This window comes from Bufo gargarizans, chromosome 7, assembly GCF_014858855.1.
Source record: "Bufo gargarizans isolate SCDJY-AF-19 chromosome 7, ASM1485885v1, whole genome shotgun sequence".
Lineage (NCBI taxonomy): Eukaryota > Metazoa > Chordata > Amphibia > Anura > Bufonidae > Bufo > Bufo gargarizans.
This window is the reverse complement of record NC_058086.1, coordinates 60870488-60892298: the sequence shown is the minus strand read 5'-3', so window position 1 is coordinate 60892298 and position 21811 is coordinate 60870488. Positions and strand designations below refer to the sequence as shown.

At 43.3% G+C, this 21811-nt stretch overlaps 1 protein-coding gene across 7 annotated transcripts in view; it reads right to left on the bottom strand.

The window, feature by feature from the left end:
* RASAL2 (RAS protein activator like 2) overlaps positions 1 to 21811 on the bottom strand; it is a 281186-nt gene that overhangs the window by 187514 nt on the left and 71861 nt on the right. For 4 of the 7 annotated variants that reach the window (XM_044300539.1, XM_044300538.1, XM_044300540.1 and 1 more), the window contains exon 1: positions 7099 to 7839. The exons of the other annotated variants lie outside the window; for them this stretch is intronic. In XM_044300539.1, coding sequence (XP_044156474.1) covers positions 7099 to 7699 — 601 coding nt within the window. In that variant the 5' untranslated portion in view covers positions 7700 to 7839. Of the gene's footprint in view, positions 1 to 7098; positions 7840 to 21811 lie in introns of those variants that run through there. 7 annotated transcript variants of the gene reach the window in all.

Sequence of the window (21811 nt, the reverse complement as noted above, 5' to 3'; positions counted from 1 at the left end):
ATCTTTTGCTGTATCTTGCTGATCGTGGGCCCATTGAAGTCAATGGGTCTATATTTGCAGCACGGAGTGCACACGGCCGGTGCCCGTGAATTGCAGACCGCTATTTGCAATTCATGGGCATGAGGTCTAAACCAGTGGTCTGCAACCTGTGGCCCTCAGTAAGGCTGCTTTCACACAGTCAGTGTTTCATCAGTGATTGTGAGCAAAATCCAAAAGAAGAGGCTACACAGGGATCAGGTATAACGGAAAGATTTGGACCTGTTCTGTTTTTGACCCACACCTGGTTTCGGCTCACAGTCACTAATGGAAACTACTGATCAAATACTGCCTGAATGCGGCCTTACCAACGAACCATCACTTTTAGAATGCCCTTACAGCCAGCTGTCAAGGCATGTTGGGAGCTGTAGTTTTAGAACATCTGGAGAACCACAATCAACAGGCCAATGCTGGGAGGAGGACAACAGCTCAGGAAGCATCCAGGCACTCCTAGCAAAGACCAAACGTAAGCGGTAAGGATTGTCAGGCAATTCATCTTACAGATAGATGCCGACTTATGGATGAGACACGGTAAGACCCTTCCTGCCTCAGAGCCATAAGAAACTGCGCTTTCTTCAAGACGATAAGATGACCTCAACTGTGAATCACAACCAACTCAGAGGATGACACAAGCTTTATAGATGAAATTTCTCAGCAGCGAGGTAATGATGATGTGGCAAGAATGTATAGAATGGGATGTTACAAAGAACTTTAACGAGATTGATAGAAAACAGATATGAGCGAGAGAAATAGATAGAGAGACAGAAAAACATCAGATAGTAGGATGGATAGATCGATAGATATGGAGTGATAGATGAAAATAAATCAGGGAGCACCGCTGAGTGCCAGCGGCTGAAGGGCTATCCCTCAAGCCCAAAAATAAAGAAACTCTGCGGCACTTCTGTGAATGTGCGTTTATTCACCCGGTATCATGCGACGTTTCAGTCCTCTCAGTGGGACCATTCTCAAGCAGTGGTACTGAACGCACATTCACGGAAGTGCCGCGGAGTTTCTTTATTTTTTATATAGATAGATATCTGGGTCTGATTACTTTATGGATCTTGAGTCTGGTCTAGGGTCTGAATTAATTTAAGGCTACTTTCACACTAGCGGCACGGACCTCCGGCAGGCTGTTCCATCGGCTGAACGGCCTGTCGGGTCCGTCCTGCCGCTAGTAACCGTGTGCCCCCGGGGACTGCCACTCCGTCACCATTGACTATAATTGGGGCGGTGCGGAGTTCTGGCAGAGGCACGGCAGTGCACGGCGAGAAGAGGCTGACGGAATAAATATCGGACAGGTCGTAGTTTTATTCAGTCAGCCTCTCGCCGTGCGCTGCCAAACTGCGCCCCCATTATAGTCAATGGGGACGGAGCGGCAGTCCGAGGGCACACTGTCACGGAACCGACAGGCTGTTCACCTGACGGAACCGCCTGCCGAAGGTTCGAGCCGCTAGTGTTAAAGTAGCTTCTGGGGTTTAAAATTAAAAAGTTTGTCCCGCAAAAAATATTGTGCAGTGCAAACCAGCCCCTGGATCTCAATAGTTTTGTAATTGCAGGTAATTAAAAATGTAGTCACTGAGTTATTCAATAAAATGTATCTGTATAGCGCCACCTGCTGTTTGTTTTTTTCTTATGTCTCTGTCCACCTCGTAGTACCACAGTCTGAGGAGGAAATAAAAAATAAAGCAAAAGGGAGGGAAAATCCCTTTAAAGAAAAGAGATGCTTCCTTGTAAGTGTCCCTTAAAAAATGACTAAAGCACCAATTAATCCTGTTATCGATGCAAAAAATACAGTACATGACAATCTTTCTAGCAAATCTAGAACCAGTACATGGATCCATAGATCTCCCCATTCATTACTCCAACTGTTCTGCTACATTTATATCAAGTTGGCAGCTCAGGGGGCGTGTCCTTTCTGCTACAGCTCTCTCCTATCACAGCTCGGGGGGGGGGGGGGGGTGTCCTTTCTGCTGCAGCTCAGGGGACGTGTCCTTTCTGCTGCAGCTCTCTCCCTATCACAGCTCAGGAGGCAGTGGAAGGATGGAACTGAGCATATGCACCTGCCTCTGCAAGGTGGACAGAGAAATAGGAAAAAGAACAAACAGCAGGTGGCGTTATACAGATTTTTTTTAATTTTTAATTACAGTCATGTGAAAAAATTAGGACACCCTTTGAAAGCATGTGGTTTTTTGTAACATTTTTAATAAAAGGTTATTTCATCTCCGTTTCAACAATACAGAGAGATTAAAGTAATCCAACTAAACAAAGAAAACTGAAGAAAAGTCTTTTCAAGATCTTCTGTAAATGTCATTCTACAAAAATGCCTATTCTAACTGAGGAAAAAGATAGGACACCCTTGCCCCTAATAGCGAGTGTTACCTCCTTTGGCTGAAATAACTGCAGTGAGACGGTTCTTGTAGCCATCTACCAGTCTTCGACATCGGTCTGAGGAAATTTTACCCCACTCCTCAATGCAGAACTTTTTCAGCTGTGAGATGTTTGAGGGGTTTCTTGCACGTACAGCCCTTTTCAAGTCACCCCACAGCATCTCAATGGGATTCAAATCTGGACTTTGACTTGGCCATTCCAGGACTCTCCATTTCTTCTTTTTCAGCCAATCTTTGGTTGATTTACTAGTATGTTTTGGGTCATTGTCATGTTGCATGGTCCAGTTCCGCTTCAGCTTTAATTTTCTAACTGATGGTCTCACATGTTCTTCAAGCACCTTCTGATACACAGTAGAATTCATCGTGGATTCTATGATGGTGAGCTGACCAGGTCCTGCTGCAGCAAAGCAGCCCCAAACCATGACACTTCCACCTCCATGCTTCACAGTTGGTATGAGGTTCTTTTCTTGGAATGCTGTGTTTGGTTTACGCCAAACATGTCCTCTGCTGTTGTGTCCAAATAATTCAATTTTGGACTCATCTGTCCAAAGAACATTATTCCAGAAGTCCTGGTCTTTGTCAACTTTATCTCTGGCAAATGTCAGTCTGGCCTCGATGTTTCTCTTGGAAAGCAAAGGTTCCTCCTTGCACACCTCCCATGCAAGTTAAACTTGTACAGTCTCTTTCTGATTGTAGAGGCATGTACTTCTACATCAACATTAGCCAGAGCCTGCTGTAGTTCTCGAGATGACACTTTAGGGTTTTTGGAGACCTCTTTTAGCATCTTGCGGTCTGCTCTTGGGGTGAACTTGCTGGGGCGACCAGTCCTGGGCATGTTGGCAGTTGTTTTGAAAGCCCTCCACTTGTAGACTATCTTCCGGACAGTGGAATGGCTGATTTCAAAATCTTTTGAGATCTTTTTAAACCCCTTCCCAGACTCATAGGCTGCTACAATCTTTTTTCTGAAGTCCTCTGACAGCTCTTTTGCTCTCACCATGGTGCTCACTCTCACTTCAACAGTCAGGAGCACACCAAACTAAATGTCTGAGGTTTAAATAGGGCAAGCCTCATTCAACATGCAGAGTAACGATCTACTAATTATGTGCACCTGGTGTGATATACCTGTGTGAGATCTGAGCCAATTTAAGAGGGAATACATGTGAGGGTGTCCTATCTTTTTCCTCAGTTAGAATAGGCATTTTTGTAGAATGACATTTACAGAAGATCTTGAAAAGACTTTTCTTCAGTTTTCTTTGTTTAGTTGGATTACTTTAATCTCTCTGTATTGTTGAAACGGAGATGAAATAACCTTTTATTAAAAATGTTACAAAAAACCACATGCTTTCAAAGGGTGTCCTAATTTTTTCACATGACTGTACATGCAACCAGGTGCTGGTTTGAAGACTGCAGAATATTTTTTATGGAAAAAGCCCTTTGAGAGCAGACTTTAAGTTTACCGCTTGCTTCTTAGTTTGAGGAATTCTGGCATCGTCTGTGTCTTCTTTAACATCTGGAGATCCGTCCGTGGCAGACCATTACTAGAGCAGAACCCCTTAATGAGCTCCTGCGCCTCTGATTATCTCCTTGCCCCAAGGAGTCTCGGCCCGAATCCACTTTGCACTCAGTCATCTAAATATACAGTTTTAACTGTTCTCATTATTGACTACGCCAAAACCATGGCGAGGGCAAGATGCAAAATTGACACCACTCATGGGCATTTCCGCTCTCAGGCAGGCAGAGGATGTGCACGGATGGGATGACAACCATGGGAGCGATGCTCCGAAAAGTCTAATTAGCGGTGGAAAGAGCCATTATCAGTCTGCTCAATCAGAATGATATCTTCATGCATTAAAGATACGGTGGCCCCATGCATGGAGAAGTCAGGCGTGACAGCTGTCAGTGCACTCTGCAATGAGGCTGTGCGAGAACTAACAAAATGATGGCTGTGATCCTGAATAGACCCATCATAATCCTCTGCTGCGGTCTGATCCTTAAAGTATTTGACCGCTAACGCTACCTGCGCACGTTGCGCATCATACATGCAGCGGAATACAGTACCAGCAAAGTGTAGGAGATGAGACAAACCTCATGTACGCTTTGCTTTTGCGTTCTGTGCCTAAATTGACCTGCCGTGCGGGTATTGAGGCATGTCAATTCTTTTGTGCAAATCAATGCAAGACCACATCAGTAACACATGTGGGTTTTGGTGCGGAAACGCACAGAAATCCGCATTAAAATTTGGGTGAAATCTTTGCAAGGCAGCCTACACCCGTGTGCAGGTAGCCTAACTGCTAGTTTACTTTTGGTCACTTGCTATAGTTGACGCTTGCCACTTTATGCCTATACAGTGGTATCCATCAGGAAATCCTCCCAGTCTACTTTTTTATACAGTTGGCCACCACAAAAATGTTTGCCATGCTGTATTTTTTTTATTTTTTATTATTATGGTAGCCTGAGGCCAATGTATTTCTCTATACACCTATACAGGGATATATGTCAAAGTCTTCCACTAAACGTAAACGTCAGGAACTAAAAGGCTCAGATGCAAAATGCACAGAGCCCAAGATATATCCTATACAGGCAGATTACATGTTCACTACTAAAAGGTAAGCACCCCTGACGACAGAACGTCCATTTTGGGCCCCTGACGACAGAACGTCCATTTTGGGCCCCTGACGACAGAACGTCCATTTTGGGCCCCTGACGACAGAACGTCCATTTTGGGCCCCTGACGACAGAACGTCCATTTTGGGCCCCTGACGACAGAACGTCCATTTTGGGCCCCTGACGACAGAACGTCCATTTTGGGCCCCTGACGACAGAACGTCCATTTTGGGCGCAGTACTGGAGACCATATCTCCAGAAGGATATCGATACTTTGGAGAGAGTTCAGAGAAGAGCTACTAAACTGGTACATGGATTGCAGGATAAAACTTACCAGGAAAGATTAAAGGACCTTAACATGTATAGCTTGGAAGAAAGACGAGACAGAGGGGATATGATAGAAACTGCTAAATACATAAAGGGAATCAACAAGGTAAAAGAGGAGAGAATATTTAAAAGAAGAAAAACTGCTACAAGAGGACACAGTTTTAAATTAGAGGGGCAAAGGTTTAAAAGTAATATCAGGAAGTATTACTTTACTGAGAGAGTAGTGGATGCATGGAATAGCCTTCCTGCAGAAGTGGTAGCTGCAAATACAGTGGAGGAGTTTAAGCATGCATGGGATAGGCATAAGGCCATCCTTCATATAAGATAGGGCCAGGGACTATTCATAGTATTCAGATATATTGGGCAGACTAGATGGGCCAAATAGTTCTTAACTGCCGACACATTCTATGATTCTAGCAAGCTACCTAACATATGTCTATGTGTATTGCTTAAGATGTCTCTCTCCCCTTCTGTTCCCTCATCTCATCCCCCTTATCCCGTGGTCTACTGCTAACAGATATACTCTTCTTATAACAAAAACTACCATGTATTTACCTTTTTTTTTTTAACAAACATCGAAAATAAAACTATTTATTACTGTAACACAATGTTCCCATTCGACATCATGAGATGTATTTTTGTAAAGAGATTTTTATTGTGTAGGCAATGAAAAGATGTACATAGCGGCCGCAATCAATAGTCATCTGTAGATCTCGAGGAAGCTTTGAAAGGAATCCAATAGCCTTTGTATAATCTACAAGCATTTACTTAGATGATAGTCATGACTCAAACACTGTCTCATTAAGAAATGGCTCCTGACTGATAAATCATTCTGTTGTAACTACTTCTATTAATTGAGATGCTGAATTACAATTACCGGATCGGATATGTTCCTACGCCCCTATTATCTTGTTACAGACAGGTGTCCCTCAGACCCATCCTTGTGACTGAGTCATGAACTCTCATCTCTGGTGTATAAATGGCCATGCACTTGAATGGCCACCGAGCAATACTACATTTCTCTTGCAGTGGCCAGTAGAGTTTTACCCAGTGACTGGAGTAACTTGCGACGATCAGCTGATTACGCCAGCTTCAGTTTTAGAAAGGGTTGCAACGATGAGACAACCGTTCAGGAGTCAATATGTCTTTCTTAGAAGCCAGGGAATAATAACTGAAAGCAAGCCGGCAATATAGATGTCATTAGCAAAATCCTAGTTGCAATGGCTACTTGGCTCATAGGATTTGTCCAGCCCGACCTTACCCCAAAAAATCTGTGCAATACCTAAACCTCCTATTTCATAAGCTAAATTCTCTGCCTCTGAATTCCTTGCCCTGCAACATACTCGTTTTGGTTAAATATAAAATGTGTAATTATATGTAAGAACGTAAGGCAAATTTAAGACTATGGTTCGTTTTACGATGAGTCAACTCCAAGCGGCTTAAAAATGATAACCAGTCATTAGGAAGACCATCCACAAGTGCAGCCAAGACCTCAAAGCTTCTTACTGATTTTGGTACAGAATATGTTTCTTCTTGATAGTGATGTTGTCGGAAAATAGCTAAAACTGTTAAAACAAAGCACATATCACACATCCACTGTGGTCAATTGGGAACCATAAATGAGATGGTCATTCTGAGTTGGCCCTTTCTGTGTATCTCTGTTCGGGCTGACATCACTCAACCAAACCCCCAAAAAAACTACTTGCTATTTGCTCAATCTACCATATATAATGCCCTTTCCTACCTTCTTCCTCTTCGATAGATGCTGGGATATCTCTAGTTGAGCGAATAATCCTTGAGAATCCACTGGAAAAGGCAGAAAATATTCGACGAGGAAAGAACCCTTGTTGATCAGAATCCAAAGAATGAATTCTCCTCATTGAAGGAGTTCTTTGACTGCCTGTCCATGCTGACGGACCAGATGGTAAAGATGATGACCTTTCAAAAGTAACCATCTTAGCTGCTCCAACAGCAGGTGATGTACCTCCAATTATTTCCTGAGATCTTCTTAAACTAAAAGCCCTGCGGTCAGAATAAAGTCTACGTGTGAAGATGAACTCAGCTTCTTCTTCACCTAGTTGAGAAACTAGATGGTGAGGTTGCTCGTCATCATTTGCTCTGAGGTTGAGCCTTGAAACAGACTGGCTCCTTCTGCTTTTAAGATTTTTGCCAAAGAAAGGACGTCGGAGAAAAGCCGGCTTTGCCCTTAAACGATGATGCCAATGATAATTGTGTAATCCAGCGCTCTCTTCTCTGTGGTCTACTCCAACCGGAGCTGACATGGATCTTCCAATGACAACATGACGTGAAAGCCTCTTCTTTCTGAGTTTGTTAATCCGCTCCATACCACCAATTTATATATGTTTTATGTTAATGTCTCTTCAATAACTTCAAAACTCACTAAGAGCTCCAAGCACTTTACAGCCCATTTGACTGTAGAAAAGAACACGAGGAACAAATACGAGTACCCACCAAGTGCCCTGAACCCAAGCAGTCTGCTCGCACTGGTAACGCACCAGCCTATATGAACTATCGCTTCCTCAACAAACCTTTTCTCTTAAAGGTCTACAGGAAATGACTACAAAAGAAAATGCAGAACCAGTGACAGTCATGCAAAACCTAGCTCAGTTCAGCATTATGTGAAAATCTATGGCATAGAAAAAAAAAAGGTTTTCAAGCTGAAAACCGACACTAAAATTAACTTACTGTCGTTCCACCGAGTTGTAAGAAAATGAAAGGTTAAAAACAACATGGCTTACAGCGTAGTAAACCCACACCTACATACAAAACATATTAAGGCTAAGAATAGTAGGTTGGAGGACAAAAGATCTGATCTATAGGGCATGTGAAGAAGCAGAGGCTACTGGTACTATCAAAAAGTAAATAAAAAGTCTAGAGCGATCACTCGTCCCCACAGAAAATCACTGTTCCTGGGCAGATGCACAGAAGCGATGATTTTTGGCACCAGCAGAACGACACGATTACTCGATGAATGACCGCCTTAGGGTACTTTCACACTAGCGTTTTTCCGGCATAGAGTTCCGTCACAGGGGCTCTATACTGGAAAAGAACTGATCAGGCATATCCCCATGCATTCTGAATGGATAGTAATCCGTTCAGGATGTATCGGGATGTCTTCAGTTCAGTCATTTTGACTGATCAGGCAAAAGAGAAAACCGTAGCATGCTACGGTTTTATCTCCGGCGGGAAAAAACTGAAGACTTGCCTGAATGCCGGCATTATTCCCCAAAGGAATGTATTAGGGCCAGATCCGGCATTCAAAATACCGGAATGTCGGATCCGTCCTTCCGGTCTGCGCGTGGTTTCAGTCACATCCAGATCGGCGGATCAGGCAGGCAGTTCCGACGACGGAACTGCTTGCCGGATCACACTGCCGCAAGTGTGAAAGTAGCCTTACTCGTTCATTGGGAGATTGCTGGCTTTTACATAGGGCAATTATCGGGAACAAGCAAACACCTATCCCCGATAATCTGCCAATGTAAAAAGGACCTTTATTTCAGGTCATAATCTTTATCCATAGAATTTTCCTCTTGGTAACGTCTATGCCGTTAGACAACTTGGTGCTAGTGATGAAGGTGCCACCAGAGGTCCCAGAATGGACTTATTCTTGGAAAAAGAAACTAGCAGATTTCAATCATTTACATTACATTATTAGATTACATAACCTGCACTAGTGTCATTTTATTTTATTTTTTTACTGGTTTTGTATAAAAGAAACCTAATGCTTCTTATTGGCTTGTAACAGGTTTCTACTGGGAAGAATGGCACAGGAAACAATGCTACCTGGTGAAAAGCAATGGAAATCTAAATGCTAGTATTCCTACTGTAGTTACATCTCAATCTAACGATTGCTAGAAATGTATTCTTTATAGTAACCCAGGAGCCAGGCAAGTAAAATGGCACCATACATCATACATGGTGAGCCCGGATGTTGTTCTTCTGGTGATGGATGGTTTCAAGTTCCACCAAAGGCAACATCTACATGGAGTTTGTATGTTCTTTCAATGTTAGTGTGGGTTTCACCTGGGTTGTCCAGTTTCCTCCCATAGTCCAAAACACATTGATAAGATCATATGTGGTCGAGAAAAAAAAAAAAAAAAAATAAAATAAAATGTAGAAAAGCCTCACAATAGCGTAAAAAACAAACAAAATAAAGAAGTCACTTGTCTCATGATTCAGTCTCTACTTCCTGCTGCCTCTCACCATGTCTGATGGGGACTACCATGGTGCCCTGTGATTGGCTGATCATATATAAAAATATATGTCTTCTTCTGAAGCGGTCTGAAATGACGAAACGCATTAGCCAGGTCTTTATCTTAAGAAATTTTTATCAACATCTTCATATCCAGACCTGAGATAACGCACTGCCAGTGTATGGGTTGGGGCAGTATCCTGTTGTTTCCATGTTTTCTGTTGGAGTCTTCTTGACCATTGATTGCACAGTCACTATACATCCATGAGCCCTCCGTCATGTCTACCTATTCATGCAACATTTTCTTCACATTTAATAGAAGCGCATGAAAAGTGTATCTCGGGCCGGGTTCTTCTTGCCTGACCTCAATTACCCGCACTGCTCCACAATGGGAAATGTGTGCGCCTGAAATTTTAATTCAGAGCACATGTCTGCACTTTATTTTCTAGGGCACCGTTCAATGATGATTAATTGTTAATCTTTTATTCAAAGCCAAACTTTCATTATAGATAAAAGATGATCACATAAACATACTATGATAAAAAGTACAATAATAAAAGAACCGACACAAATATTACACACCGGGGTGGAGCACCGCAAAGAGCAAATTAGCCATAATCTCGGTACAGAATAACGAAAGGCTAATGATCATTTACGTGACTTTCTCCCATCTGAATGCAAAAATCATTTAATTTTGAAATGAATTAAAACAGAAAACAGAAGATAAAATCCATTTACTCTAAGGGCCCGTGACATTGCCGATCCGCCTCCGCCAATCATCTCCTTTGTTCTGCTTCATCATATGACAGAGGGTAACTGGTGACCGAAGGACCCCACCGACTATGATGGGGTCTGCTGGGTGTCAGTCATGGTGTCCCTCTTTTTAGAAGACAAAATAAGGCTGCATGTAGCAGTATTTTGTATGGTTGCTTTTATCACAATCTGTGATGAAGGCTCCTGATGAAGATGTGAACACACCCTAATAAAATAAAAGGGTTCTCCAGGAAATAGTTTCTTAAAGGGGTTTTCTCACAAGACAATTCCATTTTCACCCCTTAAGTAACTGCTGTTTTATACAGCGGGTGCCCGCTGCGAATGGAGTATGCTCACCGCCGCAGCCCGCTCCATACATTCCCAGTACGTCATGGTGGTTGAGGGGGTTAAAGGGGTTGTGGAATGGGTAAATATTGGTGACCTATCTTTGGATTGGCGGGGGTTCGACTTCCTGAACCCTCCCCAATCAACTGTTTGAAGTGGTAGTGGTGCTCATGCAAGCGCTGCTTTTTCTTCAAAATTACCTGTGCAAGGCCTTGCTAGTCTCTCTTGAAGAGGCAGTGGCCTTGAATGGAACAAGCAGTTGTAATCACACTGCACCGCCTCGGCAAGGAAGAAGACCGAGACTAAGTGCAGGGAATTTTTAGGCGAGAGCCGCTCTTACATGAGCGCCGCTACTGCTTCAGCTGATCAGAGCGGGCTCCGGGAGTCGATGAACCCTCGCCGATCCGATATTGATGACCTATCCTTAGGATAGCAAGCAGAGTAGACGGCAGCATGTCAGATTCTTTATTCAAATTGGGTCCATAAAAATGTACAAAAAGTGCCAAAGATAGGGCAACCTTTCGACTATATCCTAGTCTTGAGAAAGACTAGGATATAGTCGAAATGGCTGCATGCTTGCATTACATGTTGTGACTTAAGCCTCCCGGTGTGAGAGCCACTGTTAGGAAGCAGCTTTCCAATCATAAAGGGGGCCCACAAATGGGGACAGACATAATCTTTGTAAGACAACTGATCATGGGGACCGTTCACACCTCATTTTCAGCCTCCTTTTGAGGTATATGCTCGGAAAAGCTCCCCACATATACCGTACCTCCAACGTAAGGCTGCGATGTATCCCATTGTGCAGATGTACAGTGGGATAAGTCAACTATAGGCTCCCGTTGTAAAAAAAAAAAAAAATGCATTACATGTGGTGCAAGAGCCATTGTTTGTAAGCACTTTTCCAAACTGGGACATGAAATGGGTCCTGAATGGTGACTGGCATACTCTTTGTGAGACCACCGATTAAAGGGACCATTCACATGATATCTCTTGACAGTCTTGATGACCTCCAACATAAGGCTGATGTGTCCCACAGTGTAGACGTACAGTGAGATAGTGTCATGGAACCATGAACCAGACGTACAACAAGAGATGAGTGGAAATAAGAAGGCTTTATTGAAAATAAAGCTGTAAGGCAAAAGTCCAAACGGGTGGCTAAACCGAAGCAGGGTCTTGCGAAACCAGAGATCAGGAACCAGAAGGGTAGTCAGATGAAGCCAGGATCAGGAACCAACAGGGTAGTCAGACGAAGCCAGGATCAGGAATCAGCAGGGTAGTCAGACGAAGCCAGGATCAGGAACCAGAAGCAGCAGCAGTCTTAGAAGCATGTGAGCACAGGAGGACCAAGCAGGGAACTGAAGCCACAGACCTCCTATATATATGAGCTAGGCATCCAGCTCCTCCCAGTGGGAAGGAGGAGCCGCAGGGTGGGAGGCTACAAGAAACCCAGAAACCAAGATGGCCGCCAGCACATGTCAAACGAAGGAGAACAGCAAGGAGGTAAGACCATGACAGATAGGTCATCCATAGTCTCCTGATGTAAAAAAACACAATGTACAGTAAAGATTTTTGGCAACAAGCTTCTACATACAAAAACGTAACCTACTATGGAAATGATCGCTGCTCAGTCGGAGGCCAAACGTAGTGAGAATGGAGGCCTATGGACAAGCTTGGCACATACAGCAACTAGAAACTGCAAATCCACCATCGCAACGTTCCCTACAATGCATTAGACATTATACCATTAGAAGCAAGATGATATCAACGAGTAAGCCGTGTTCTGTCCATTATTTTCCATGTAGAGAGAAATGTGGCCTTCATCACTCCATCATTAGGCTATTTTTAGAAGACCGTTTACTATTCCCGAAATGCAGCCTGATTATCCCCTGAGAACGCGCCGCGCTCTGAGACTCCATTACATTATATAAATATTTCATGAGACGTATAGCAAAAATATACTCGACAGCCCCGGCGAGAGGAAGACTTCTGAACAGACCCCCAGATTAACATCCTTATCCTCGTCTAGAAAGAGAATTCAATTAGAGAGTTTTCTAATGAAGTGGAGCTTACCGTCATTGCGAAGGACCTGCCATTACTCACTGTATAAAGATGTGAAATACTAGGAATAGCTATATATACAGCCTAAAGCATGTTACAGTAAGTATAGTAATACAACCCACACAAAAAGACCCTACAATATTAAACTTCCTGTGAATAGAACTAAAATAAAGTGCTGAAGACACTTATTTTTTTTAGATCAGTAATTGAAAGTTAACAGGGTTGGCCCAAGAGCAACACTTATCCACAAGAAAAATATCTGCTTACTGGGGTCCAACCACTGATCATAAATACTGGAGTCTCGAGTGAATGGAGCAGTAACAGGCCTATATGACCACTGCTGCATTCATTTGTATGGGACTGACGCACAGCCACGGACCAATAGACAGCGAATGGCGTGGTGGTCAAGTATGAGTAATCAGGGACCCAAGATCTCGCTATTGGTGGAGGGTCCTTGCAGTAAGACCCGCAGGATCCAGCGGGTAGGTGATAAGTATTAGTGGGCCGAAACCCACGGGTTTTCCAGGATTTTTTTTAACCGAATACCTATCCTGTGGATAGGTTATCAATATCTGATCGGCAAGGGTCTGAAACCCGCTCTCTCTCGCAGCTTTCCCTAAGACATGTGACGTCACATTCATTGCTCACATGGCCTGGGTGCAGCTCAGCCCCATTGAAGTGAATGGGTTGAGCGCGATACGAAGCCCAACCGCTATTCAATGGACGGCGCTGTGCTTGGTGAGCTGTGAGAAGCCCGCTGCGCTACTGTGAGCACCGGTGCCTTCTCAACCAGCTGATCGGCAGGGGTACTCTGAATAAAAAAAAAATCCTTGAAAACCCTTATAAAGACGTCAAATTCTTGCCAAGATTGGGCACAATTGTATCTACGTTTTGGCGGAGAACAATACTAAATTTGCTATCAATCATGGAGAGCAGGCAGAAATCTTAAATGGTTAACAACTGAAACACAAAGGGGGTCATATATTAGGACCGGCATTTTAGACACAGATCTTAATGTCCCCTATAGCTGGCGTTGGATCCACATAACCAACCTCTACATAACTTTGGCGGAGCCGTCTTACGTTCAGACCATTTTCTATGCCTAAACCAGTAGTAGAAAATGGTAAATGAGGGGGGCCTACTGGCCTGTCCCATTCCCCGCCCACTTTTTTTTTTAAACCCGGGGTGAGCAGGAAAAAGTTGCATATTGTGGAACAAAGGACCTTTGTGCCGCAATCTGCGCCCGAAATATGCCTAATATAGGCGTATTTCTGGTTAGTAAGTGACCCCCAAAGTATTGAGAGAGTTACATAGTTTCTCATAATGCAGTGATTAAAGGGGTTGTCTAACTAGGACAGCCCCTCTGTCTACAGTCAGGTGTACAGGTAAAATGTGCAGCACTTCTGCTACATGTGGCTGACAGAACAATTCCTACAAGAAGGAGAACCAACAATGCACCTTAACACGTCTTGTTTGCACGTATTCATATTTAAAAAAGTCTTCTGTTAATTGTAAGTAATAGGGAGTGAGCAGGCCCTCATCAGGGGGACCTCTGGGTGCATGCATTATGGGGGTTACTCGTCACCAGCTAATTGCTCACATTTAGAACATGTCGGATTAGTTTACAGCTCACATTGCTCCCCAAATCATCATAATTGCTGTCACCAGATGTTTGCATGGTAAGGAGAACAAAAGCTACCAAAGAGATTTCATCTTAAACGATGGGAGGCATCACGGCTTAATGATTCATAGAGATGACCCAATGTACTCACCTATTTCTACTCACAAAAGGTCAAGACATCAAGATTTCCATTAGACAAGCAATTAAACTACAAATCAGTAATATAAGGCACAAGTCTGAAAACTGAAGAATAAGCCAACAAACACGGCCATCAACTGAGACATGGAGTTTAGCGCCTAATAGTGGGATGCTCTGGAAGAAGTGTGTGGCAGCAAGGGGGTACAGGTTGCAGTAGATGCATTGACGTATAGATAGACAGATAGGTAGGTAGTTCTAAATAGATAGATATAGATAGATATACTGTGCATTCAAAAAGTCTTCAGACCCTTTAATTATTTTCACATTTTGTTATGATGTTCGACTGGGTTCAAGTCAGGGCTCTGGCTGGGCCACTCTTGGACATCCACAGAGTTGTCCCTAAGCCACTCCTGTGTTGTCTTGACTGTGTGCTTGGGATCATTGTCTTGTTGGAAGGAGAACCTTCCACCCACTCTGGGATCCAGGGCACACTAGATCAGGTTTTCAGCTTTCCCTCAATCCTGACCAGTCTCCCTGTCCCAGCCACTGAAAAACACCCCCACAGCATGATGCTTCCACCCCCATACTCCACTGTAGGGATGGTATTGGGCAGGTGATGAGCAGTGCCTGGTTTCCTCCAGATATGACACTTTTTGAGGAAATTTCTTTTTAATCTTGGTTTCATTAGACTAGAGAATCTTGTTTCTCACAGTCTGAGAGTTCTTTAGGTGCTTTTATGTGTCCTTTACTGGGGAGAGCCTTCTTTTGGGCCACTCTGCCATGAAGCCCAGATTGGGAGTGCTGCAATGATGGTTGACCTTCTGGAAGTTTCTCCCATCTGCACAGAGGATGTCTGGAGCTTAACCAGAGTGACCGCTGGATTCTTTGTCACCTCTCTTACCAAGGCCCTTTCCCCCCAATTACTTAGTTTGGTGGGACAGCTTGGTTGTTCCAAACTTTTTCCATTTAAGAATTATGGGAGACTGCTGTTTTCTTGGGAACTTTCATTGCAGCAGACATTTTTTGTACCCTTTTCCAGATCTGTGCCTCCATAAAATCCTTTCTCTGGGCTCTACAGGTAGTTCTTTCCTCCTCATGGCTTGGTTTTTGCTCTGATATGCATTGTCAGCTGTGAGAACTTATATAGAGGCCCCACAGCTATAAGGCTACTTTCACACCTGCATTCGGTGCGGATCCGTCTTGTATCTGCACAGACGGATCCGCACAGATAATGCAAACGCTTGTATCCGTTCAGAACGGATTCGTTTGCATTATTCTTAAAAAAAAAAAAAAAGTCTAAGTCATAACGGATCCGTCTTGACTTACATTTAAAGTCAATGGGGAACGGAACTGTTTTCAATTGCACCATATTGTGTCAGTAAAAACTGATCCGTCCCCATTGACTTACATTGTAAGTCAGGACGGATCCGTTTGGCTCCGCATCGTCAGGCGGACACCAAAACGCTGCAAGCAGTGTTTTGGTGTTCGCCTCAAAAGCAGAACGGAGACCAAACGCAGCAAAAACTGATGCATTCTGAACGGATCCTTATCCATTCAGAATGCATTGGGGCTGAACGGATGCGTTTTGGGCCGCTTGCGAGAGCCCCGAAACGGATCTCACAAGTGGACCCAGAAACGCCAGTGTGAAAGTAGCCTTAACGTCAAGTGTCATAGCACAGGAATACACCTATTTGGATACAAGATAAGTATTTTAAACTCATGGAAAGAATAATTAATGATTTGATATGGGGAAGAAAGCGAGTTCGAATAAAGTTGGAATATTTGTATAAATCAGTGGAGTCCGGGGGCCTAAATCTCCCTTACTTCAAAGGGTATTTTATGGCAGCCCAGTTATTGAGGTGCTATGAATCAGAGAACAGTGCATTGCTGGGGAAGTTGGTATCTAGTCACGCTCATAATAATATTTTTACCCTGTTGGAATCCGGGCTATTGAAGAGCTATGAGCGAGGCTATAGAGAGACTATAAAATTACTCCTGAAAGTGTGGGCCACAACTAGGACATGGGTGAAGGTTAAGGGTTCACTTACATTTACGCCTCTTTGGCATAATGTGCATCTACAAAGGCTGGATGATATTGCAGCCGACACATTTTGGCAGAAGAATAAAATTTTGTATATTTCACAGGTAGTTAAGGATAGAGATATTAAACCATTTATAGAGATGACACATAATATAGAAAACCTTTCATGGTTTAGGTATTTTCAATTGCGCTCAGTACTATCCAGTCTGGACGATAAACTGGTGTTGGATATAGATAATTTATCCTTTTTGAATGATTGGGTAGGGGGTACATTGTCTAGAATAAAGATTTCAAATATATATAAGTTATTACTTAAGGTACGGTTTAGTGATACACAGTCACCAGGACAAAAAGCGTGGGAGGTGGATTGTCCGAATTTACAAATAGAAGGGTGGGAGAATATTTTTGGGAACTTAGTTTCACTATCCCAGAACTTTAACCATGTCTTAGTACAATTCTATATCTGCCATAGATTATATATCACTCCTTTATGGATGAATAAATGTGGATTAAGAGACACGTCTAACTGCCCTAAATGCGACACTGCAGGAGCGGATTTTCTTCATATGATATGGACTTGTCCAGAACTCATAAAATATTGGAATGCTATAAATAATTGTATTATGTATAAACTAAAAATTCGAATCCCCTTTGAATTACAAGTACTTGTGCTTAATGATCTTTCCAAACTAAATAATCATAACTATCAAAAGATCCTCCTGAGTAGGATACTGATGTTGGCCAGAGTGCTGATCAGTCGGACCTGGTTTGCTCGATATACTCCAGATATAAATACATGGATACATTTAATTAATAAGGTAAAAAATTATGAGAAAATCATGTATAGACAGAGGGAAGCTGAGGATTAAGATATGGGCTGGTTGGAGGACCTGATTAGCTGCGATATAATTTTTTTTTTTTTGACGCACCACAGGTAGGAGGGGAGGGGTTAGGGAATCGGGGTTGGGGGGGAATTGCATCCTTCTTTCTATTTGTAATTGTAGTGTTTTTGATATATTAATTAATAAAGATAATCAATTAAAAAAAAAAAAGTGTCATAGCACAGAGTATTATAACACGTCCATGTGAAATTTTTTGTTTTTAATTTTTAATAAATTGGCAAAAATTTCTAACATGCTGTTTTGACTTTCTCATTGTGGGGGAAACTGAGCGCAGTGCAATTTTAGCACAAGGCCACAACATAAGAAGATGTGAAAAAAGTGAAAGGGTCTAAAGACTTTCCAAATGCAGATAGACAGATACACATACATTTGCTACAGCATTTTTATAATTCTCTTATGGCAATGAGTTTACCAACACCCAAACCAAGAAGTATATTAATATTCTTTGTGGTTTTCTAGAGAAAAAAATAAGGAACAACTGGTTTGTTGTCTCACATAAAAAAAAAAAAAAGCCAAAACAAAAAAAATGAAGTAAAAACGAAAATTCCCAGAAGCGACACTAAAACATTTGAAACAGGACTGGCATGTCTGCTTAGTAACTACTTGCATTCCTAATGCAATAACAGTCCTGGAGCATCTATTCTAATAACTCTATGTTGTGCCGGTACCCCATTATACTTCCTAGAATTTAATGACTAAAGGTCCAGATGGGTGTTACCAGTTGGGTGTGTGTCCTTGCACAGTCTGACATTGGCAGCACTGATTGACTAGTGTCAGTGAAACACCCGAACTGGTAACTCCCAGGTGAAACTTTTCTGGAAATCCGGTGTTCTGTACTCAATACTTACTGTTAGGCCTCTTTCACGTGTCCATGTGAATCACAGATGTGTGATGTCCACGGTCTCCAAAGACAGATCACGTATCCATTGACTTTGGTGTGTGTATTTAAACATCAGTGGTGTTCCATGGACCATGGGTCTGTGGTGACACCACAGAAGCATGCCCTACTTTTGTCCATGATTATGGATCTCTCACGCACATTATAGTCTATGGGTCCATGGTTTTCAAAAATCTTTGCCAGAATATGTCCTGGAAATAAATTTTCAGCCTAGCAGTGTCCATGGAATACAGATGACCTATGGACAGCAAAAAAACGGATATACGGACAAAACAAGGATCCTTCACAGACATAATGGATGAACCAATGACCATCTGGTCAAGGGTGTCATTAATGAGGCCTTGGAGCAATAGGATTCGAGAACTTGTGTGTACTGAACTGTTTTGGTCATTACTAATAAGTTGAGCATAGCAATGCAGCCATCTCGTGGTCCAAGCCAACATTCTTGAGAATGTTCTTTCTCCTTTTATTCCCACCACTTTCTAGTAAAGGATGTGCCTTTCTAAACAATGCTTCTACGTGAATACTGGTCGCCTGTGCTACGGCTCATGACCTAAACAGATCAAACATCCTCCAGAGGCAATTCCCTGAAGATCTAAACACACGTGAGGAGATATCTCCAAGAAAGTACATGTTCTTCTATTCCGGCTGTCAAATGCCTAGTAAGACAAGGGCTGTTCCTTCCTGGTTCCCAAAACGTGCAGCACAAGTGCCATGAATAGAATCCATAAGACAAGAGGGTCCGAGTCTACTGTCTGCACCACCACACAAGGCCACCTCTAAAAATAAGCCAATTGTTTACCTAGGGTTGAGCTGTGAATGATAAAAACATCCAGCTCTTGTATGCTAATCATTGCAGGCCATCTGCTTCCCCTGCAAGGCTTCCTCCGGCCAACGATCACCTCGCCCCGGATCATGTAAACAGACACACCTGACACACATACATGTATGCTGCTGGTAAAGGTCACGCCAAACGAGAAGTTGAACCTCTCTGCAGGTCATAGGGCTGCGGAACAAAAGCTAGGGAAACTGATAGTTAGTGGTCGAAGATACCGGACACCAAGTGCTGTGTGAAGATCCTTTCATACATAGGACACCTGTACAGTACCACTCAAGTCTCTTAGGCTCTGTGCACAGTGTTCGAGACCTATGGTAGGCATAGAGGCCATTTGTATCCAAAGGGCACCATTCACTCAAAGGTGGCCAAAAGAGTATGAGTTTGGTCCTCATGAAAGAATGTGATGTGAACCAATCCTTGACCGCCAACTGGGCAGACTGTTTTTCAAAACAGTGGAATATGTCGGAGGAAGAGTTTCAGGTAATACTTTGAAATGCTCAAATGAAGTCTTATATGCTATAGTACTAGCCTTAGAGGGGTTATCCCATTATTAATGTTGAAAAGATGGAAAGTGGATATTCCGGAGCTAGAAGATAGGCATGAGAAAGAGATGGTGTACAACTGGAGAAATACAGTCATTAGTGCTAGAGACCAGTTGATCCAGATCAAATGGTTACATCGTATTTACATCGTTAGAACCGTTTGAAGGGGCTCACAAGCGGCCCTGAACGCAGCAAGTCTGGCCCTAATGCATTCTCAGTGGAGGCGGATCCACTGAGAATGCATCCGTCTGCCAGCGCTCAGCCTCCGCTCCGCTCAGTGAGCGGACACCTGAACGCTGCAAGCAGCGTTCGGGTGTCCGCCTGGCCGCACAGAGGCGAGCAGATCCGTCCAGACTTATAATGGAAGTCAATGGGGACGGATCCGCTTGAAGATGACACCATATGGCTCAATCTTCAAGTGGATCCGTCCCCCATTGACTTTCAATGTAAAGTCTGAACGGATCCGCTCAGGCTACTTTCACACTTAGAAATTTTTCTAAGTTATAATGCAGACGGATCCGTTCTGAACGGATGCAAACGTCTGCATTATAGGAGCGGATCCGTCTGATGAAACATCAGACGGACCCGCTCCGAACGCTAGTGTGAAAGTAGGCTAAACTGGCTAGTGCTCAGTGCACTAGATGCGATGGAGACCGGGGAACTCTGATCCATATGATCTGGACTTGCCAAATTATTGCTGCTTACTGGTTGGAGATGCATGATTTTCTGAACCGGAAATTGGGATTACTGGAGGTTTGCTGCCCAGAGAACAGTCTGCTGGGATTGGTGAATGACTTGATTCAGAACAAGTACTCTAGGATGCTATACCGGCTCCTCATGTTCTATGCTAGGAAATCCATCCCACTAAACTGGAAACCTCCTAAGATCCCTTCTGTCCAACACTGGATGCAGATTATAGATTCAGCCCTGACAATGTATAAGCTGACCTTTCTGGCTAGGGGGAAACCGGAGAGGTTTGAGAAAATCTGTGGGCCTTGGTTGACGGCAAGGCCATCAATCGTTTAGAGGTGGTGGGGAACCCGCGGCGTCGTGGTGGATGTCTGAGTGACCGGTAGTCGAACCTATGAAGTCAATAACACTGGGTCACAGCGAAGGCATCAATATGTATGCACGTCACCGATGCATACCACGAGAAATATGTTGCTAGGCGTTGAACAGAATTCGCTGTTGCTATGCATTATGAGTGTGAGGGACGCTGTTTCTGAGACGGTTATTGTCAATTGTTTATTGTCTTAAAAAGCAAAAATAAGGACTTAAAAAAATTAAATTTTTAAGTTGAAAAATCAGACATCATATTTTACTTTCTAACAAAGCTGGAATCAGCCCTGTACCTCATATGGATGCAAAGAGCTTCCCATTCAATAGATTTATTTCAAGCTGGGAGCCTCGGGAGTCTGATCTCTCTCTGACAGCTCAGGGGGTGTCTCCTTTCAGCAGCAAGTCTCTTCCTATCACGCTTAATGGCTCATGCACACTAACGTATTTTCTTTCTGTGTCCGTTCCGTTTTTATTTTTTTTGTTTGGTGGGCCGTAAGTGGAACCGTTCACTTCAATGGGTCCGCAAAAAACCCGGAAGTTACTCTGTGTGCACTCCGTTTCCATATGTCTGTTCTGCAAAAAAAAATAGAACATGTCCTATTATTGTCTGCATTACGGACAAGGATAGGACTGTTCTATTAGGCAAAATATAGAATGCACACGGATGTCATCCATATTTTTTGCAGACCACAAAATATATACGGTCGTGTGCATGAGCCCTAAGAGGCGTGTACTCCCTATCGCAGTCCCAGGAGTATGTCCTTGCTTCTACAGCTCGAGGGGGGGGGGGGGGGGGGGGAGGCTTCCTTTCTCCTAAAGCTGGGGGGGGGGGGGGTCTTTTCTTCTACAGCTCAGGGGGGTGTCAGCTCTCTCCATCACAGATCAGGGGTGAGTCATTTATGCTGCATTCCTCTCTCCAACACAGATCAGGGGCCAAGTTCTTTCTGCTGGGAGAACACCATCACAGTTTGAGGCGGTGTGTTCTTTCTTGGGGGGTGTCCTTTCAGCTGCAGCTCTCTACTTGTAACTGTCACAGCTTCTAAACA